General features: G+C 44.4%; 3 protein-coding genes, 1 long non-coding RNA gene and 1 pseudogene across 4 annotated transcripts; 4 read left to right on the forward strand and 1 right to left on the reverse strand.

The window, feature by feature from the left end:
• Window positions 1–1,646: 1,646 nt before the first annotated feature.
• LOC132897431 (dual specificity protein phosphatase 13A-like) lies at window positions 1,647–2,800 on the forward strand. Its single transcript, XM_060938705.1, has 3 exons — window positions 1,647–1,808; window positions 2,058–2,275; window positions 2,592–2,800. The coding sequence occupies exons 1-3, from the start codon at window positions 1,693–1,695 to the stop codon at window positions 2,798–2,800; spliced, it is 543 nt and encodes a 180-aa protein (XP_060794688.1). The 5' UTR covers window positions 1,647–1,692.
• A 36-nt stretch (window positions 2,801–2,836) lies between these two features.
• On the forward strand, window positions 2,837–5,249 carry LOC132897430 (dual specificity protein phosphatase 13A-like). Its single transcript, XM_060938704.1, has 4 exons — window positions 2,837–2,928; window positions 3,101–3,343; window positions 3,849–4,066; window positions 4,905–5,249. The coding sequence occupies exons 1-4, from the start codon at window positions 2,837–2,839 to the stop codon at window positions 5,114–5,116; spliced, it is 765 nt and encodes a 254-aa protein (XP_060794687.1). The 3' UTR covers window positions 5,117–5,249.
• A 3,992-nt stretch (window positions 5,250–9,241) lies between these two features.
• On the forward strand, window positions 9,242–10,186 carry LOC132898651 (uncharacterized; annotated as a pseudogene).
• A 195-nt stretch (window positions 10,187–10,381) lies between these two features.
• On the reverse strand, window positions 10,382–18,886 carry LOC132897888 (uncharacterized). The gene is made up of 3 exons (XR_009656398.1): window positions 18,544–18,886; window positions 18,059–18,138; window positions 10,382–12,240 (listed from the first exon to the last, which is right to left on the reverse strand). It is a non-coding gene; the product is annotated as an uncharacterized LOC132897888 (long non-coding RNA).
• Window positions 14,887–22,525, forward strand: LOC132897885 (dual specificity protein phosphatase 13B-like). The gene is made up of 4 exons (XM_060939146.1): window positions 14,887–14,982; window positions 20,759–20,915; window positions 21,118–21,338; window positions 21,735–22,525. The coding sequence occupies exons 2-4, from the start codon at window positions 20,761–20,763 to the stop codon at window positions 21,938–21,940; spliced, it is 582 nt and encodes a 193-aa protein (XP_060795129.1). The 5' UTR covers window positions 14,887–14,982; window positions 20,759–20,760; the 3' UTR covers window positions 21,941–22,525.

Raw genomic sequence — 22,525 nt, forward strand, 5'->3', positions numbered from 1 at the left:
TAACATTGCATTTCAGTTCCAGTAAAGGAGGCATGGCCAATGTATAAGTCACAGTAAAGGAGGCATGGCCTCTGTGTGACAGTTACAGTGAAGGAGGCGTGGCCTCTGTGTGACAGTTACAGTGAAGGAGGCATCACATCAGCTAATAACATTGCATTTCAGTTCCAGTAAAGGAGGCATGGCCAATGTATAAGTCACAGTAAAGGAGGCATGGCCTCTGTGTGACAGTTACAGTGAAGGAGGCGTGGCCTCTGTGTGACAGTTACAGTGAAGGAGGCATCACATCAACTAATAACATTGCATTTCAGTTCCAGTAAAGGAGGCATGGCCAATGTATAAGTCACAGTAAAGGAGGCGTGGCCTCTGTGTGACAGTTACAGTGAAGGAGGCGTGGCCTCTGTGTGACAGTTACAGTAAAGGAGGTGTGGCCTCTGTGTGACAGTTACAGTGAAGGAGGCATCACATCAACTAAGAACATTGCATTTCAGTTCCAGTAAAGGAGGCGTGGCCAATGTGTAAGTCACAGTAAAGGAGGCGTGGCCTCTGTGTGACAGTTACCGTGAAGGAGGCATCATATCAACTAATAACATTGCATTTCAGTTCCAGTAAAAGAGGCGTGGCCAATGTATAAGTCACAGTAAAGGAGGCGTGGCCTCTGTGTGACAGTTACAGTGAAGGAGGCGTGGCCTCTGTGTGACAGTTACAGTAAAGGAGGCGTGGCCTCTGTGTGACAGTTACAGTAAAGGAGGCGTGGCCTCTGTGTGACAGTTACAGTGAAGGAGGCATCACATCAACTAATAACATTGCATTTCAGTTCCAGTAAAGGAGGCGTGGCCAATGTATAAGTCACAGTAAAGGAGGCGTGGACTCTGTGTGACAGCTACAGTGAAGGAGGTGTGGCCACTGTGTGACAGTTACAGTGAAGGAGGTGTGGCCACTGTGTGACAGTTACAGTGAAGGAGGTGTGGCCTCTGTATGACAGTTACAGTGAAGGAGGTGTGGCCACTGTGTGACAGTAAAGGAGGTGGGGTCTCTGTGTGACAGTTACAGTGAAGGAGTTGTGGCCTCAACGTCAGTCACAGTGAAGGGGGTGTGGCCTTTGCATTTCAGTTCCAGTAAAGGAGGCATGGCCAATGTATAAGTCACAGTAAAGGGGGTGTGCCATCTGTGTGACGGTCAAGGAGGTGTGGCATCTGTGTTTCAGTTCCAGTGAAGGAGGTGTGGCCAATGTATAAGTCACAGTAAAGGGGGTGTGCCATCTGTGTGATGGTCAAGGAGGTGTGGCATTTGTGTTTCAGTTCCAGTGAAGGAGGTGTGGCCAATGTATAAGTCACAGTAAAGGGGGTGTGCCATCTGTGTGACGGTCAAGGAGGTGTGGCATCTGTGTTTCAGTTCCAGTGAAGGAGGTGTGGCTTCTTTGTCTCAGTCTTAATGAAGGAGGCGTGGCCTCTATGTCTGTGATGAACAACAACCCTGTGGGGGATTAAAACCAAATCTGGCAACACTGTGTTTATTTGATATAAATGTGGATTTATAATAATCAAGCCAAAGGCAATATATTATATTTTAGTGTTTTAATTTTAGAACAGAGGTCTGCACCTGCCACTGTCACTGCACACACACACACACACACACACACACCGACCTGAGAGCAAGTGTGTGTGTGTGTGTGTGTGTGTGTGTGTGTGTGTGATGGACACACAGTGTGAAACCCCCTCAGTTAAGGAGCTGGAACGGATCCTGTATGGAGGGAAACGAAGCGGAAACCATGTGGACGAGGTCTGGCCCAACCTGTTCCTGGGAGACATGTGAGTTCAGTGTGGATTAAAGGAGAAAATATTTAAAGCAGCCATATGGGCAAAAATAAACGGTTCACTCTTGTTAGTTTAATTAATTTACCAACACATCTTAAAGAAATGTTGACCTTCCTGAGAGTTCTGGATCATTTCCACTCTCGCTGTCCACACGTAGCTGATGCCTGGCGTCCATGTTGCTGAGAAACCCTCGGCTAGTCGCTCACGCCTTGGTTATTCTCAGACTCTTGGTCCTGTGTGTAGGTCGATAGCTAACGATCGCTACAGCCTGTGGAAGCTCGGGATCTCGCACGTGCTGAACGCTGCTCACGGGAAACCGCACTGCCACGGCAGCCACGAGTTTTACGGCTCATCTGTGGAGTACTACGGCGTTCCTGCAGACGATTCGCCGTCCTTTAATCTCACTCCTTACTTCCAGCTGTGTGCAGACTACATCCATCAGGTGCTGAATTCTCCCGGAGGTAAAGTTTCACCACCATCCCAGACCCACACAACCACCTTAATTCATCTTCAAGGTGTCAAACACAGGTTTGGTTGTATTTCCAGAGCGCCACTGTATGTTCTCAGGTTTGTATTTGTTACAGGATCCAGTGTTCTCATTGGTCTCGGTTTCAAAAGTCCAACCTTCACAAGGTTCTAGGTTTCAGGGCCAAGATCCTACAGTATAAAATAATATTCAGCTTCATCGATATTTGGCATGTTTTATTCCTTTTATTGAAATTTAATGCTGTTATAGTGTGTGTGTGCGTGTGTGTGTGTGTGTGTGTGTGTGTGTAGCACGGTTGCTGGTGCACTGTGCAGTAGGTGTGAGTCGTTCTGCTTCGTTGGTTCTCGCCTACCTGATGATCCACCACCAGTTCCCCCTGCTGGACGCCATCAACACGGTGAAACAGTGCCGATGGATTTTCCCGAACCGCGGATTTCTCCGGCAGCTTCGAGCGCTCGATATCAGACTGCACAGCACACGGAGTCACACAACGGCATGAAGAGGAGCTTACACTTCACTGCGGTTTCTCAGTCACATGACAAGCTGCGTTTTTTTGTGTCGTATTAACTTAAAGAGAGAGAATACAGCGAGGCTAGCGAGGGAAAGACTGTTTATAGCTGCTCTAATGTAAGAGACAACAGGAACCAACTCACTTCACTGATGTTCCACAACATTAAATATAACTGTAAATGGATTAAAAGTATGACTTTATTCTTTAAAAAATGCAAATGTGTGTGTGCGTGTGTGTGTGTGTGTGTGTGTGTGTGTGTGTGTGTGTGTGTGTAACACAATCCTGAAGACCTAAATGTGGGCACAGTGATCTCCACCTGCTCTTTCTAATCACTGGCACGGCACACACACACACACACACACACACACACACACACACACACACACACACACACGAAAAAAAAATGGCAGCTGGAAGAAACAAGATGAAGGAGTATCTGTCAGTAAAGGACCTGGAGAAAGTTTTGGACTCCTGCACTCTGGATCTTCACCAAATAGACGAAGTCTGGCCAAATCTGTACATCAGTAACGTGTATGTACACACACACACACACACACACACACACACACACACACACACACACACACACACACCTATACACACAGCACTTCCACTTTATGAATAATCAGTATATTCTATGCTTATCATAGAATTATAATGTATATTAATAATCATTATATTGTTCAGTGGCTTATTAAACTTTTTTTTAACAGTCTTTAGTCAGATTTAGTCATTAACACAAACATGGGACTACTATTCTTAAAGAACGAAAAAGATAAATTTAGAGCTTATAATGTTAATTTAAACTGATTTGCAGGTTTATATATTAATTTATTATTAGTAGTATTAGTAGTAGCAGCGTTAAAGTTGTTAGGTTCAAGTCAAGTCAGTTTATTTGCATCACGTTTTTACCAACAGATATCATCGCAAAGCAGCTTTACAGAAAAATAAAGACTTTAAACACATGAACTCATAAATTAGTTTATAAAACAGATCCAGTATGTGGAATTTTGACTCGGTGTCGCTCGCTTGTCAGGAGAATCGCTCAGAACAGGACGACGCTGCAGCAGCTCGGCATCACACACATCCTGAACGCCGCACACTCCAAACGCGGCAGCATCGGGGACCAAAACTTCTACGGCACCAGCTTTGTTTACTGCGGGATCCCGGCGGACGACTCGACTCATTTCGACCTGGACGTTTACTTCAGATCTGCTGCGGATTTTATACACAAAGGCCTAAAAACTGTGGACGGTGAGATTTATTACAGGATGAGGGGCGGGGCTTTCAGGATGAAGGCATTACCAATTTGCATACTTGTAACCACTACTGAGACGGGATTAGTGTGTGTTCAGTGATGTCCAGAGATGCTTCAGCATGATCACTCCATGTGTACAACACACACCTCATTTTAATACGCACTGATTGCTCTGATCTTTATTATAAATGCTTGTTATAGGGGGCGTGGCCACATTTGATCGTTAGTGGGTCACATGACTGTAACATGTCTGTAGGAACTCTGTCAGTCGGGTTCAATGCCCAAACTGATAATCACATCATCAGCTTTTCGCTGGCTAATCAGACACAAGGTACGCCACCACTCTTGCCTTGCTCAGTCCTGCTGGTCCAGGGAATCGAACCAGCAACCTTCTGGTCCCAAAGCTGTTTCTCTGACCATTAGGCCATGGCTTCCCCTTGGAACTCAGTAACTTCCCTAAATCAACTAAAAAGTGTCTCTTTTTTAATGACGCCCTTTTAAACCTCGTCTATAGTTTATTTTTCTGCTTTATTTTTTAATTTCTGGTTTCGGAGACTGACGAAAAAACACTAAAGCGCTTTCCCCTCACGATAAAACACAATCTTTACTGACAAACTGTCGGTTCAGGCGAGTTATATCTACTGTGGAGTTTATAAAAGAGAAAATAAGCCGTGATCTTTCCAAAGATTCTGAGTAAAATCTCGGCGAGACTCTGGGAATAATTCCAGTACACACCTCTACATGAGAAACTCATCCCGTCTGAATAGGGCTCTATATTTACAGAAGTTGCAGATGAGTGAAAAGAGTCTGATCTGTGTTTCTTTCCGTTTGTAGGGAAGGTGCTGGTGCACTGCATCATGGGTATGAGCCGCTCGTCCTCGTTGGTGCTGGCGTACCTGATGCTGTATCACCACATGTCTCTGCGCTCAGCCATCCAGCGCATCGTCCAGAAACGCGCCATCTACCCCAACAGGAACTTCCTGGCTCTGCTGCTCGACCTCGACCTGCAGCTGAAGAGGAAACGCAAAACCTGCATCCTGCTGTAAACAAATAAACAACACACTCGAGCTGGTCCACATGGTAACGGGACACTGAGGAACATGGAACCGGAGTGTGTGGGATTGTGGAGCAGTCACATGGGAAATCTGGGCCAATCAATTAAAAGCATCAAATAATTAAGGCTGTGTTCCAGCACTGTTTTTAACACCCCTTTGTCCACTTTCTTACAGTGAAGTTTGTTAAACGGCCATCTGAAAGCCAGCTCAAGTCAGAAGGCACTTTATCAAACGAGCTAAGAACACAACACGGACATCTCGGTGCAGAACGTTCTCCTGGTAGAGAATCAGCAACACACTTCTTCCCTTTATCCTGAGAAGTGCACACACTTCCAGATTTGAAGGATAAGTGGACGAGGGCGTGTTGAAAACCGTGTTAAAGGGCGAAGGCGAGCTGAGAGAGGGCATGACTCATAGCATCATCAAACTCTAAACCAATAGAATTAAGGTTTGTGATTCTGAGCTGAACCAATAGGGTTCTGGTACAGAATAATAAAGACATCCCATAATTTACACCGCAGGCCTTCAGACCTAGACAAAATGCTGACCATATAAGGAAAAGGGTCCGGAAGATGCTGAGTACGCTGGGCAAACCGGGACAAAATCGTATGAGGGTTCAGTGGGAAAAACTTTAATCTTAATCATATTATAGGCATCATTTTTTTATCATATGGCACAAAATTTTCATACATTTAACGTCTCATCTCGTCTCGTCTCGTCTTCTTCCACTTTATCCAGGACCGGGTCACGGAGGCAGCAGTCTAAGCATGGAAGCCCAAACTTCCCTTTCCCCAGACACCTCGGCCAGCTCCTCGGGAAGAACACCGAGGCGTTCCCAGGCCAGCTGAGAGACATAGTCCCTCCAGCGTGTCCTGGGTCTTCCCCGGGGCCTCCTCCCGGGGGGACATGCCTGGAACACCTCCCCAGGGAGGCGTCCAGGAGGCATCCGAAAAAGATGCCCGAGCCACCTCAGCTGGTTCCTCTCGATGTGGAGGAGCAGCGGCTCTACTCCGAGCTCCTCCCGAGTGACTGTGCTTCTCACCCTATCTCTAAGGGAGCGCCCAGCCACCCTGCGAAGGAAACTCATTTCGGCCGCTTGTATCCGCGATCTTGTTCTTTCGGTCATTACCCAAAGCTCATGACCATAGGTGAGAGTCAGAACGTAGATCGACCGGTAAATTGAGAGCTTCGCCTTTTGGCTCAGCTCCTTCTTCACCACGACGGACCGGTAAAGCGACCGCATCACTGCGGAGGCTGCACCGATCCGCCTGTCGATCTCACGCTCCATCCTTCCCTCACTCGTGAACAAGATCCCGAGATACTTAAACTCCTCCACTTGAGGCAGGACTTCTCCACCACATTTAACGATAAATTCATTTTTAAAAACAGTGTTCTGTTTCCTCACATTAATTTTCTGTGTAAAATAACTTTAAAATGTCGTTATTTGTAAACATGAATAATGTGTTTATATGTAAACGTTAACGTAAACGTTTTGTTCGCATGCTAATTGACCCCGCCCACTTCACTGAGAAAACATGGCAGCAGTAGGGTTGCCAGATTGACATCATGACATACTGTGGTTGATTAGGACCAACACAGACTAATTTAAGGATTTAACGATTATCCTGATGACATCACAACCCTAAACGCGTCTCGATATCCGAATAAACACCACCAACAACTGTGGACTCGCACTTCACACCGGCTGCATTGTTCCTCATCAAGAATAGTACGATGACAAGCTTTTTTTGCAGAAATTTCTCTCTAAATGTATGAAAATTATGATAATTGATGAAAAATGACACCCATAAAAACATTTGTACAAACGACGCTCCGGAGAGTCGGGATGGAGATAAACTCTGATCCTGACACAAACAGGAAACTAGATAAGGACCATATAAGGAAAAAGGATGCAGAAGAAAAAACAGGACACATAAATCACAGAGCCCAAAGTGGGAACAGGGACAGAATCAGAAAAATAATGAGCAGAAGAAGACGACGACAGGAAATCAAATCAAATCAAATCAAATCAAGTTTATTTGTACAGCGCTTTTAACAATAAACATTGTCGCAAAGCAGCTTTACAGAATTTGAACGACTTAAAACATGAGCTAATTTTATCCCTAATCTATCCCCAATGAGCAAGCCTGTGGCGACGGTGGCAAGGAAAAACTCCCTCAGACGACATGAGGAAGAAACCTCGAGAGGAACCAGACTCAAAAGGGAACCCATCCTCATTTGGGCAACAAATAGGGCTCGAAATGTTCATATAAGGAAGGAGAAGTGCAAAGAATGTGATGTGACAACAATCGGAGAGGACGTGTTCGTATTCTATCAGTGTACAGTAAACATAAACGCTGCTATCACATCACAGCACACACACACACACACACACACACACACAGATATCAAGACTCCTTCAGTTGATTATTTAATTACTGAATGTATCATTACTCATAGGACCAAAGAGTTAAAGATTATTTTCAGTTCACTAACAGAAAGTGTGTTAAAATATCCGTTTTGTTTGGGAAACTAATAAATAATCTATAATAAATAATAATAAAGGGAAAAATTAAATTCTGTTTCCTTTCTCTTTACTGAAGTGTACACAGCGTCCCATGTTTTGTACAGATCATATTAACATCTCCATGTGACACTCAGCACCACTCTGATTGGCCTCAAGCCCTATTCAGACTGGATAAGTTTCTCATGTAGAGGTGTGTAATGTGATCATTCACAGACTAAAAGTATGTGCACTCCAACCATCACACCCCATATGTGATTCTTCTCCAAACTGTTACCACAAAGTCTGAAGCACACAGCTGTTTAGAATGTTGTTTTAGTCTGAATCCGTAAAGTCAGTAAAGATTGAAAGATTGTGTTTTATCGTGAGGGAAAAGAGCTTTAGCGTTTTTTCTTCAGTCTCTGAAACCAGAAGTTAAAAAATAAAGCAGAACAATAAAATATAGGAAGGGTGGCACGGTGGTGTAGTGGTTAGCGCTGTCGCCTCACAGCAAGAAGGTCCTGGGTTCGAGCCCCGTGGCCGGCGAGGTCCTTTCTGTGTGGAGTTTGCATGTTCTCCCCGTGTCCGCGTGGGTTTCCTCCGGGTGCTCCGGTTTCCCCCACAGTCCAAAGACATGCAGGTTAGGTTAACTGGTGACTCTAAATTGAGCGTAGGTGTGAATGTGAGTGTGAATGGTTGTCTGTGTCTATGTGTCAGCCCTGTGATGACCTGGCGACTTGTCCAGGGTGAACCCCGCCTTTCGCCCGTAGTCAGCTGGGATAGGCTCCAGCTCGCCTGCGACCCTGTAGAACAGGATAAAGCGGCTACAGATAATGAGATGAATAAAATATAGACGAAGTTTAAAAGGGCGTGTCTGAGAAGAAGAGACACTTTTTAGGAGTTTTAGGGAAAGTACTGAGTTCTAACAGACACGTTATGGTCATGTGACCTACTAATGACCAAATGTGGTCACGCCCCCATAACAATCTCTAATAATAAAGATCAGAACAATCAGTGTGTATTAAAATGAGGTGTGTGTTGTACACAGAGTGTTTTGTGTTCATAGTGAAGACACGCCCACCTCTGTGAGTCATACTGTACATGCACATCCATCAGAACTATGCTGCCTTCACATGGTCTGGGAAAGATGATCCTTTCCACTTGTGAAGTGGAAATTATGAGTGCATTGTGTTCAAGTGCTTTTGTTGTCGTAGTTAAGTGAAACATGGCAGACCCAGAGTTTACCCTGACCTGTTTCTTGGGTAAAACAGTTTTAGATTTGTTAATTCATCTGCTACTGCAGGAAGAGGATGCAGCAAAACGTAGACGATAAATAATATGCTGTATTGCATTGATCATGTATAGTAGGCTAGATAATTTTTAAAGGACAATGGTTCTGCATTAGCTAGCCTATATACTGTAAGTAAAGCCACAATCTTACCATACCAACTCAAAAACAGCATTGTTGCAATAGTACATGGGCCTACGTACATATACAAACTGAATAGCTGACCCTGGATTTTGTTGTCTATAGGCTTATCATACTGCACTGCCTGGACCATAGTAATCCGGCTGTCTTAAAAACTGGAACTGCCTGGAGGACCCTTTTGGATATGCAGGACAGCACATTTAAGAGTCATCTGAGGCTCACCAGAGAGCAGTTCAACCTCTTCTGTGATCAACTAAGGCAACATGGGATGACTGATGACCAACCATCTGGAGGTCCTCCAAGAATTCCTGTACAAAAAAAAGGGATGATGCTGCTTTGGTATCTCGCTAATCAGAACTCATTTCGTGAGATCTCTGACAAGTTTGATGTACAGTAAGTCAAGGATCAGCACATAAAGTTATCATGGAAATGCTCGACCATACCGTACATGTGCCATTGCAGAACGCTACATTGTCTGGCCAAATGACTGTCAGAAGACTGTCCAAGCAGCCCTATTCGGAAGGGCGTGCGGAATAGATGGAATAGTTGGCGCAATAGATGGGTGCCATTTCAGAATCCTGCGGCCACCTGTTGGGGGGGGGGGGGGGGGGGGGGGGTTATCTGAACAGGAAGGCCTACTATTCAGTGCTGCTGCAAGGAACCTAGGAAGATTCACAGACATTTTGCTGGACCTCCTGGAAGAGTGCATGATGCCCGTATGCTTAGGGTATCACCATTCTTCAATAGTTGGAGACAGAAGTTGGGAGACTACCAATTATTAGGGGATAGTGCATATATTAGCAACAGCTTCCCTTTCATGGTCACTCCGAAACGTGACAATGGAGCCTTGAGTGAAGATGATTTGCGCAAAAATGCAATGATCAGCAAAGGGAGGGTAGTAGTTGAGCAAGCTTTTGGCCGCCTAAAATGTAAGTGGAGACGACTTCGTGAACTACAAAACTCTCGTGTAGATGTGGTGGTGAAAGTCATTGTAGCAGCATGTGCACCTCACAATATGTGTATTGGGGAGTGTGAGAACACATGTGAGGAGCACCCACTTGGGTGCCCTCGTGAAGAGGATGACAATGAGTGACCATGTAGGCTATTCCTCAATATTTAAATGTTACTCAAGCAACTTATTTTTTACACTTTTACTAACATCAGAGTGTGAGTGCAAGTGAAATCAATGCTAAACAAGTGTACAAATATAATTTATAGTTAAAGATATTACTGTCTAACAAAGAGGAAGTTAACAAAAAAACAGACCTTGTGGTTCCTTTTAGTGGTCATTTTATTTCAAAACACACTTTTCCATGTTAAAGCAGAACACCATCTTCAAAAAGATTTGTCTATCATTTCAACACTATTATTTGTACATATTCTTTATAAGTTTTTGTTACTGGAAATGTATGAAAACAAAAATGTAATGTGCAAAACCACATCTGTAATAAAACTCTTTTGTGAACTAAAGTCTCTTCTGTAAACATAAAACATACCTCTCCATTTTCAGGCATCATAAAAAGGAAATTAAAGTCTGCTTCTTCATTCCTGCTGGCGTGATTGCAACAACTTTTCAAACATAGCATTTGCTGTTTTAATTTGGCTCATGACTTCTTCGTGTCTCTGTTGAGAGGGTACCTCACATCCTTTTAGAAAACCTATAACTTCGGTTTTATCTTCTTGCCATTTCCTTTTACGCTTGAAGACCGCAGTGGTATGGGCAGGTGCTTGTGATGGCCCTGAGGACTCAGAATCAGAAGACTGCGCAGTATCACAACTGGAGTTAGGAGAAGACACACCTTCTTCTGTGGAAGAGTGAGCGAACTGGGGTGTTTGATTGGTTTGCTTGATGACCTCTGGCCGCCTGACAATTACTCCTTTTGCAGTCCCGATAACGTGAAAATCCACGTCATGGTTTCCTCCAATCAGTTCACCCAGTTCTTTCAGAAACTGGAACTTTGTGGGTGCTTTCCCTGTTGAGGCATTGTTATCTATTGCTTTCTTATAGGCATTTTTCAGGGTTGTCCACTTTCTGGACACTTTCAATTTCAAAATTTTGATGGAACTGTTGCCCCTTTTCCACCAAAGCAGTTCCAGGGCTGGTTCGGGGCCAGTGCTTAGTTTGGAACCGGGTTTTCTGTTTCCACTGACAAAGAACTGGCTCTGGGGCCAGAAAAACCGGTTCCAGGCTAGCACCAACTCTCTGCTGGGCCAGAGGAAAGAACCGCTTACGTCAGCGGGGGGGCGGAGTTGTTAAGACCAATAACAATAACAAGACCGCAAAAGATCGCCATTTTTAAGCGACGAGAAGCAGCAGCTGTACAAACGCGAAGTCATCCATTATTATTATTATTGTTGTTGCTGCTGCTGCTTCTTCCGCATTGTTTTTGCTTTGATATTCGCGCCAAGGTTTATGCAAACGTAGTGACGTAACTGACGTATACAGCGACGTAACTGACGTATACAGCGACGTAACTGACGTGGCTCCCCTTAGCACCGCGAGCTATGGAAAAGCAAACTGGTTCTCAGCTGGCTCGCAAGTTGAACGAGTTGTGAACCAGCACTGGCCCCGAACCAGCCCTGGAACTGATTTGGTGGAAAAGGGGTATAAGTAGACAATTTAGCTGCAATATCCTGCCAAAACAGCCTCTTTTTCCCCCTGCCCATTCTGATCCTTGAGTTGAGTTCTGCCAGATTGCGTGGGAGCTCAGAGTTGTCTTTCAGTAAATGCTGGCGCATGAGGTCAATCAAAAACAAGGTCTGGTCTCTAGTGAAGACCTGATTCTGAGGAAGCTCTTCTGTAGTGTGGTCACCTAAATAAATGGAAAAAACAAATTATTCAAGAGAAAATGCAAGTTATTTTGTTAGCAAGCATGTTTGAAATTGCCAAACATATTTCTAATCATTTTGTGATTCATATTTGATGGCTTTGTGCTTTTTAGCATAGCCTAATACAATAAATATTGCAAACAATGAGAGTCCTCAAATCAGCTGGCTGCAACTGCATCTCTTTGTGCGAACGGGCACTCATCTGATTCAGCAGATCTGGGTGGAACTATTGCAGAGCAGTGGTGAAATCCTGATCCATGAACAGCCTGCCATCTCCTTCCCGTTGATACAGAGTTTGGGCTATGGGCTGGGTCATGTCCTGGTCCCAGTACAACATACTGTCACTGGCGTACACTACAGACCAAATAAAGTCACATGAGAAAACTGCATTCGAGCGTGGCCCGCACAGTACTAGCCTACGGGAGGCTATAACGTTATCCTCGACTGACTGCTAGCTTGCATCTGCTTTTTAAAACCAAATAACAGTATTTTTAAAGACGGCAACAAGTATAAATAGCGATGTTATTACAATTGTGTATGCCAGAGCATTATGTAGGCTACAAACTAACCAACTAACAGCAGTAGAGGATGTTTAACAATGCAATGCTTACCATTCACGAAACTTTCGCTACTCTCCGCCATGTTGAAAGGTCAAAGTTTATCTCATCTTGGCAGCTCGTGTATCAAAAAATTCTTCCAGCTTTCCAGTGGAAATTACAACCCCGATTCCAAAAAAGTTGGGACAAAGTACAAATTGTAAATAAAAACAGAATGCAATAATTTACAAATCTCAAAAACTGATATTGTATTCACAATAGAACATAGACAACATATCAAATGTCGAAAGTGAGACATTTTGAAATTTCATGCCAAATATTGGCTCATTTGAAATTTCATGACAGCAACACATCTCAAAAAAGTTGGGACAGGGGCAATAAGAGGCTGGAAAAGTTAAAGGTACAAAAAAGGAACAGCTGGAGGAGCAAATTGCAACTCATTAGGTCAATTGGCAATAGGTCATTAACATGACTGGGTATAAAAAGAGCATCTTGGAGTGGCAGCGGCTCTCAGAAGTAAAGATGGGAAGAGAGAGGATCACCAATCCCCCTAATTCTGCGCCGACAAATAGTGGAGCAATATCAGAAAGGAGTTCGACAGTGTAAAATTGCAAAGAGTTTGAACATATCATCATCTACAGTGCATAATATCATCAAAAGATTCAGAGAATCTGGAAGAATCTCTGTGCGTAAGGGTCAAGGCCGGAAAACCATACTGGGTGCCCGTGATCTTTGGGCCCTTAGACGGCACTGCATCACATACAGGCATGCTTCTGTATTGGAAATCACAAAATGGGCTCAGGAATATTTCCAGAGAACATTATCTGTGAACACAATTCACCGTGCCATCCGCCGTTGCCAGCTAAAACTCTATAGTTCAAAGAAGAAGCCGTATCTGAACACGATCCAGAAGCGCAGACGTCTTCTCTGGGCCAAGGCTCATTTAAAATGGACTGTGGCAAAGTGGGAAACTGTTCTGTGGTCAGACGAATCAAAATTTGAAGTTCTTTATGGAAATCAGGGACGCCGTGTCATTCGGACTAAAGAGGAGAAGGACGACCCGAGTTGTTATCAGCGTTCAGTTCAGAAGCCTGCATCTCTGATGGTATGGGGTTGCATTAGTGCGTGTGGCATGGGCAGCTTACACATCTGGAAAGACACCATCAATGCTGAAAGGTATATCCAGGTTCTAGAGCAACATATGCTCCCATCCAGACGACGTCTCTTTCAGGGAAGACCTTGCATTTTCCAACATGACAATGCCAAACCACATACTGCATCAATTACAGCATCATGGCTGCGTAGAAGAAGGGTCCGGGTACTGAACTGGCCAGCCTGCAGTCCAGATCTTTCACCCATAGAAAACATTTGGCGCATCATAAAACGGAAGATACGACAAAAAAGACCTAAGACAGTTGAGCAACTAGAATCCTACATTAGACAAGAATGGGTTAACATTCCTCTCCCTAAACTTGAGCAACTTGTCTCCTCAGTCCCCAGACGTTTACAGACTGTTGTAAAGAGAAAAGGGGATGTCTCACAGTGGGAAACATGGCCTTGTCCCAACCTTTTTGAGATGTGTTGTTGTCATGAAATTTAAAATCACCTAATTTTTCTCTTTAAATGATACATTTTCTCAGTTTAAACATTTGATATGTCATCTATGTTCTATTCTGAATAAAATATGGAATTTTGAAACTTCCACATCATTGCATTCCATTTTTATTTACAATTTGTACTTTGTCCCAGGGGCGGCACGGTGGTGTAGTGGTTAGCGCTGTCGCCTCACAGCAAGAAGGTCCTGGGTTCGAGCCCCGGGGCCGGCGAGGGCCTTTCTGTGTGGAGTTTGCATGTTCTCCCCGTGTCCGCGTGGGTTTCCTCCGGGTGCTCCGGTTTCCCCCACAGTCCAAAGACATGCAGGTTAGGTTAACTGGTGACTCTAAATTGACCGTAGGTGTGAGTGTGAATGGTTGTCTGTGTCTATGTGTCAGCCCTGTGATGACCTGGCGACTTGTCCAGGGTGTACCCCGCCTTTCGCCCGTAGTCAGCTGGGATAGGCTCCAGCTTGCCTGCGACCCTGTAGAAGGATAAAGCGGCTACAGATAATGAGATGAGACTTTGTCCCAACTTTTTTGGAATCGGGGTTGTACGATGTGAATGGGTGTTCATGTGCAATTTTGACGTCGGTTTTTGGTATTTACTATAATTACCAGAGGACGTGAAGACACCATTACTGCACACGTCCTCCATCACTGAACACACGCTAATCCCGTCTCAGTAGTGGTTACGTCTCTGGTGTTTAACTCTGTGGTTTGTTCACAACACCTGGAGTCAGAACACTGCTGGCTGTTTATGGGAAGTTAATTGTGGTGATGTGATATTTTCAGTATGTAATGAGAGCTCTTGGATTTATAAATATCCCCTGTGCGCACGCACACACACACACATACACACACACACACACGCACGATCAGCTTTGACCTGCAGTTTGGGAATGGACTTCATTTCAGTCATGTATTCTGGAGTTTGAGAAAATCAGGTAACACACACACACACACACACACACACACACACACACACACACCATTATAGAAAATGAATCATTGCAATACTATCATTCATCAAGATTTGCTAACATTATCTAGCTAACACAAGCTCACTGTGTATTCGACTGTGAGTTACTTTTTAAAACCGAATCTAAAAATGTGAATCTGAAAGAGACTCGTTACTCAGAGATTTTTACTTCAATTTAAAAATATTGAAGGATGAATCGTGTTATGGCTTCACTGTGAAAGGTGCAGCAGCAGTTAGATATTTTTCAACTGTGCAGTGCCTTGCAAAAGTATTCATCCCCCTTGGTGTTTGTCCTGTTTTGTCGCATTACAACCTGGAATTAAAAGGGATTTTGGAGGGTTAGCACCACTTGATTTACACAACATGCCGACCACTTTAAAGGTGCACATTGTTTTTTTTTTTTGACACAAACAGTAATTAAGATGAAAAAACAGAAATCTGGAGTGTGCATAAGTATTCCCCCCCAAGTCAATACTTTGTAGAGCCACCTTTTGCTGCAATTCCAGCTGCAAGTCTCTTTGGGTATGTCTCTATTAGCTTAGCACATCTAGCCACTGGGATTTTTGCCCTTTCCTCAAGGCAAAACTGTTCCAACTCCTTCAAGTTAGATGGGCTGCGTTGGCGTACAGCAATCTTCAAGTTATGCCACAGATTCTCAATTGGATTGAGGTCTGGGCTTTGACTCGGCCATTCCAAGACATTTAAATGTTTCCCTTTAAACCACTCCAGTGTAGCTTTAGCAGGATGTTCAGGGTCATTGTCCTGCTGGAATGTGAACCTTCATCCCAGTCTCAAACCTCTGGCTGACTCAAACAGGTTTTCCTCCAGAGTTGCCCTGTATTTAGTGCCATCCATCTTTCCTTCAGTCCTGACCAGCTTTCCTGTCCATACAGATGAAAAATATCCCCACAGCATGATGCTGCCACCACCATGCTTCACTGTAGGAATGGTGTTCTCAGGGTGTTGGGTTTGTGCCACACATGGCATTTCTCATGATGGCCAACAAGATCAATTTTAGTCTCATTTGACCAGAGAATCTTCTTCCATGTGTTTGGGGAGTCTGCCACATGCTGTTGGACAAACTCCAAATGTGTTTTCTTAAGCAATTACTTTTTTCTGGCCATTCTTCCATAAAGCCCTGCCCACTCTGTGGAGTGTACGGCTTAAAGTGGTCCTATGGACAGATACTCCCATCTCCCTTGTGGATCTTTGCAGATCCTTCAGTATTATCTTTGGTGTCTTTGTTGCATCTCTGATTAATGCCCTCCTTGCCCGCTCTGTGAGTTTTGGTGGGCGGGGCCTTCTCTTGTCAGGTTTATAGTGGTGCCATATTCTTTCCATTTTGCTGTAATGGATTTAATGGTGCTCCATGGGATATTTAAAGTTTGGGATATTTATGTGTCAGCCCTGTGATGACCTGGCGACTTGTCCAGGGTGTACCCTGCCTTTCGCCCGTAGTCAGCTGGGATAGGCTCCAGCTTGCCTGCGACCCTGTAGAACAGGATAAAGCGGCTAGAGATAATGAGATTAGATGAGAATCCTAATCTATATCATGTGACAGATCATGTGACACTTTGCACACAGGAGGATCTTAATCAACAAATTATGTGACTTATGAAGTGAATTGGTTGGACCAGCTCTTATTTAGGGGTTTCATATGAAAGGGGTTGAATACCTATTTGTGTGTCAGGTCAGTTCAGTGCACCTGATACTGCTACTGGTAAATATGTAAACCAGTACAACCTGTGCATGGTCGGGTCATGAGGAAGGTGACATTGGACACCCAGCAGAACAAAAAACAAAATATGTTAAAGGTCTATTGGCCAATCCAGTACCAGGTGCTCCGTGGCATCACCTTAATGGGCGGAGATTAACAGACCTATATACCAGCCAGCAGCTGCAGTAACAATAGTGCCAGTTTGTTTCAGCTAGTCCTTACCCACTGGACCACACTATTGTCTTACTGAGAGAGTGCTTCTAGTAATGCAAAATCTAGTAGTACTTTAATCCATTTGCAAGCAGTTTCATGAAGTGGTAAAGAGGTAAATAAAGAACCATACCGACTCGATTGTCGTCCGGGCAAACAAGCCTCATGCTGGCCACCTCTTGCTCCAGAGGCCAGTGAAAAATTTGTTAGGAAGCCATAGAAGACATCTGAACCGAGCAGCATGGAATGTCAGAACACTTTTAGACCATGATGGCTCAAATATATCAAAATGGCAAACTGCTCTGGTAGCAATGGAATTAAACAGATACAACATTAACATAGCAATTCTGAGTGAAACCTGACTGACAGAATATGATAGCCTAGTTGACCAAGGTTACACGTTCTTCTGGAGTGGCAGAAGAGCAGATGAATGACAAGAATCAGGAGTTGGGTTTGCTATAAGAAATAGCATTGCCAGTAATCTGGATCAAAACCTGACACCAATCAGTGACTCACATCGTGACCATGAGGCTTCCATTAAAGAAGGTATCCACAACACTAGTCAGCGTTTATGCACCCACCATGACCAACTCAGATGACATGAAGAATGACTTCGATAACACTCTTGGTGACACCTTAAAAAAGGTCCCTAGAAGCGATAATCTGATTGTTGCTGGAGACTTCAACGCCCGAGTAGGAGTTGATGCAGACAAATGGCCTGGGGTCACTGGGACTCATGGCACCAGCAAGTGTAACTCAAATGGGGAGCTTCTACTTACCTTTTGTTCGGACAATGAACTTGTCATCACAAACACAATATTTAAGCACAAAGAGCAGCACAAGGTCACATGGATGCACCCAAGCTCTAAACACTGGCATCTGTTAGATTATATAATCACCAGACAGAGAGATAGAAATGACATCCTGAATACTAGAGTAGACTAATGAGAGGAGCAAATTGCTCCACCAACCACCAAATGTTAAGATTTGCCTTCACTTTTAGGAAGCAACATAATAAAACAGGAGCTCAACATCCAAAGAAATTAACAGCCAGCAAATTAGTAGACAAGGATATGAGAAAACAACTGGAAACAGAATTGGAGAAAGCTCTTACCAACTGGGAATACCTTGAAAGTGCAGACAACCTAGAAGACAATTGGTCCAGGTTCTGATCCACTGTATATGGCACTGCAACTAAGATATTAGGAAAGCCAGAACATAAACACCAAGATTGGTTTAATGACAAGGATGAGAACTTAAAAAGACTTGTTGAAAAGCGAAATACCACCACAACCAAATTACTGCAACATAGCACTAGAGCCAACAAATCAAGACACCTTGAAGCAAGGAGGCAATTACAACTGTACACAAGGAAGATGAAATCTGATTGGTGGGAGAAGAAAGCTATGGAGATACAGCAAGCAGCTAATGTCCTATAAAGGAAGACTTGAATGATCAGCCAGAACTGAAAGAACTTCTTGAGGCTATCAAATCTACTGCAGAAGTAAAGGCTCCAGGAAAGGATGGGATACCATCAGAAATCTGGAAGCATGGAGGGATACATCTGGCTAACTGCCTTCACAAACTTATATTACAAACCTGGGTTACAGAAGAGGTCCCACAAGATTGGAAGGATGCTAGCATTGTTCCAATTTTCAAAAAAGGAAATAGGAAAGACTGGAAATTACAGAGGTATATCCCTCCTTGCTATAGTTGGTAAAATTCTCTCATGCATACTCCTAAACAGGATTAATAAGTACCTAGCTCCTGATGTACTACCTGAAACTCAGTTCCACGACATGGGAAAGTTCTGCAGAAATACGGCTGCCCAAACAAGTTTACCAGCATTATTTGCGCATTACATACCAACATGCAGGCACATGTATCGATGAGTAACTCTTGATCCTAAGAGTTTGGAGTGACAACTGGAGTGAAACAAGGCTGTGTGTTGGCTCCAACTCTCTTCTCGCTGTACCTCTCAGCCATACTGGAAGTGGCTTTTGATGAGAGTGTGGTTGAAGGAGTCTACATACAAACACGACACAAGGCAGATCTCTTCAATGTAGCTTACTTTAAAGCTAGAACCAAAACATCAAAAGTGGTAGTGAGAGAATTGCTCTTTGCAGATGACTGTGCCATAGTAGTGCATAGTGCGGCCGCTATCCAGAGGCTTGTGGACAAGTTTGCAAGAGCAGCTATTCAGTTCAGCTTGAAAGTCAGCATCAAGAAAACAGAATATCTTTACCAATCTGTGATAAACAACATCATTGGCACTCTGCTTACAGCAATTAAAACTGATAATGATGACCTTAAGCAATGTAAAAACTTTACATACTTATGAAGCACCATCTCAGAGTCTGGTAGGCTAGACGAGGAAATCATCTGCAGGTTGGGCAAAGCAAGTGCTGCTTTTAGCAAGCTTCAGGAGCAACTGTGGAAAAATCACAATGTATCAATTGCAGTGAAATGTAAGGTGTACAGGGCAGTGGTGTTGTCCACCCGAGTCCATGGTGCAGAAACATGGACTATGTATGGCTCACAGGTTAAAAAACTCCATGCCTATATGATGAGGCACTTGAGACAGATTATGAATATTACATGGAAGTATAAAATCAGGAATTCAGAGATCCTAAGGCGTGGCCATCTACAGTTCGTAGAAGAGATCATGATGCAAAAGAATCTTAGATGGCTCGGACATGTTGAAAGGATGGAAGGGACAAGACTACCTAGGCAGCTCCTCTATTCACAACTGGATGGTGGCACCAGAAGCAAGGGAAGACCTAGGCTAAGGTTCAAAGACACAGTCAAACAATTTGAAACAACAAGACATTCTCATCTCATCTCATTATCTCTAGCCACTTTATCCTTCTACAGGGTCGCAGGCGAGCTGGAGCCTATCCCAGCTGACTACGGGCGAAAGGCGGGGTACACCCTGGACAAGTCGCCAGGTCATCACAGGGCTGACACATAGACACAGACAACCATTCACACTCACATTCACACCTACGCTCAATTTAGAGTCACCAGTTAACCTAACCTGCATGTCTTTGGACTGTGGGGGAAACCGGAGCACCCGGAGGAAACCCACGCGGACACGGGGAGAACATGCAAACTCCACACAGAAAGGCCCTCGCCGGCCCCGGGGCTCGAACCCGGACCTTCTTGCTGTGAGGCGACAGTGCTAACCACTACACCACCATGCCGCCCAACAAGACATTGATATTAAAAATTGGCAACAACTGGCTGGGAACAAGCAGAGTTAGCGGGACAAACTTTCCCTCACTAGACCTAAATGAAACAGTCATCGTCGTTTCGACAGACTGCATGATGATGATGATGATGACCTATGCACACTCCAGATTTCTGTTTTTTCATCTTAATTATTGTTTGTGACATAATAAAACAACAAATTTGCCCCTTTAAAGTGGTCGGCATGTTGTGTAAATCAAATGGTGCTAAGCCCCCCAAAAATCCATTTTAATTCCAGCTTATAATGTGACAAAACAGGACAAACACCAAGGGGGATGAATACTTTTGCAAGACACTGTGTGTGCGCACACAAGAGGTGCTCAAAATTAATATCCATCCAGGTAACATGAAGGAATAAAACACTTTGGGACATGCTGTTACAGTAAACTAATCAACCTGTGATGTGTAGCTGCACAGCTGTCAGAGCTGCTGTTATAGAAAATTAATCAGCACCTTCTGACCAATCAGAATGCAGGATTTGACAGCATAACACGTAATAGTACTTATATTGGATATTCTGTGTGTGTGTGTGTGTGTGTGTGTGTGTGTGTGTGTGTGTGTGAAGAAATGCACCGGAGCAGAGTCTCTCTTACTGACCAGGTAAGAGAAAAGGGCCAGTATGAGACTCCGCCCACCTCCGAGCTCCACAGGTTATTGTGGATCAAACCGGGCACAAGCAGCCATCTTGATGAGGTCAGACCGGGCATCTACATCGGAGACCTGTAAGAAACCTGAAATACAGAAGCCAATAGGAACTTCAAGCAGGAGAGCCAGAGCCAATAGGAATGCAGCTTTTTAAAGCAGAGCCAATAGGAATGCAGCTTTATATACAGCAGAGCCAATAGGAATGTTGCTTTAAATTGTATTACAGAATAGTTCATCACTAAGGACTTGCTGCTGCTGGTGTGTGTGTGTGTGTTTCAGGTATGCAGCGAAAGATAGATCCCTGTTACAGGCGCTGAACATCAGTCATGTTTTGAACGCAGCTCACGGTAAATTCAACGTGAACACGGGAGCGAGTTTCTACAGAGGCACCAACATCACGTACCACGGAGTGGAGGCCTTCGACATGCCCACCTTTGACATGAGTCCCTTCTTCTACAGCGCTGCCAAATTCATCAAGACCGCAGTGAACAATCCTGGAGGTGAGGAGGGGAAGTGCGTTCAGAGCACGAGTCTAACTGTGACTCTGCATTCACACTAGCAAGTGACCACTCGCTCGCTTGGAGTTGGTCTCTTGTGTACAAGTAGCAATCATTATGAGACAGCCCTAGCAGAACCAAAAGTCCAGGGGGTGGAGCTTGAGCTACTCTAGCTCCTCCTCCTATAACCCTTCCCTGCCTAATGCTGTACAATATACAACACATTTATCCAGCCTCCAGACTTATCCCCTGGACTTGGCTCGACTCTCAGGTAGAAGGAGTTAGAGCAGGTCTGACTCCACCCCATGGGCTTTTTATTCTGCAGCAAGGAGTATTGTTGTGTAACAGACTGATGAATTTGTAGTGTGTGTGGTGTGTGATTTGTGTTGTGTTTTATAGGTAAGGTGTTTGTGCACTGTGCGATGGGTCTGAGTCGCTCGGCCACGCTGGTCCTCGCCTACCTGATGATCGAGGAGAAGATGACGCTGGTGGAGGCAATTAGTGCTGTAGCTCAAAACAGGAACATCTGCCCCAACACGGGCTTCCTGGAGCAGCTACGCACACTCGACACACAACTGCAGCGCCGACACAGCACCACCTACTGATATGCTAAAATGTATCATAGTGAGAACTAGAACATTTCTGGAGCGTCGCTTGTACAAGTCCCAGTGAATGAGCTGTTACTATGGAAACGGTGACTTTTATTATAATGAAGGCATTAATATAAACCTGTGATATTGCAGCTGCACTACTGTCAGAGCTGCTGTTATACACTTCCACTGTTACATTCACTCGTCCCACATTATAATGCAACATATGCCAATAGAGAGGCAATGTCAGACAGCAGAGCCGATAGAGAGGCAGTATCAGACAGCAGAGCCGATAGAGAGGCAATGTCAGACAGCAGAGCCGATAGAGAGGCAATGTCAGACAGCAGAGCCGATAGAGAGGCAGTACCAGACAGCAGAGCCGATAGAGAGGCAGTACCAGACAGCAGAGCCGATAGAGAGGCAGTACCAGACAGCAGAGCCGATAGAGAGGCAGTACCAGACAGCAGAGCCGATAGAGAGGCAGTGTCAGACAGCAGAGCCGATAGAGAGGCAGTGTCAGACAGCAGAGCCGATAGAGAGGCAGTACCAGACAGCAGAGCCGATAGAGAGGCAGTATCAGACAGCAGAGCCGATAGAGAG

Source organism: Neoarius graeffei, chromosome 14 (assembly GCF_027579695.1).
Source record: "Neoarius graeffei isolate fNeoGra1 chromosome 14, fNeoGra1.pri, whole genome shotgun sequence".
NCBI lineage: Eukaryota > Metazoa > Chordata > Actinopteri > Siluriformes > Ariidae > Neoarius > Neoarius graeffei.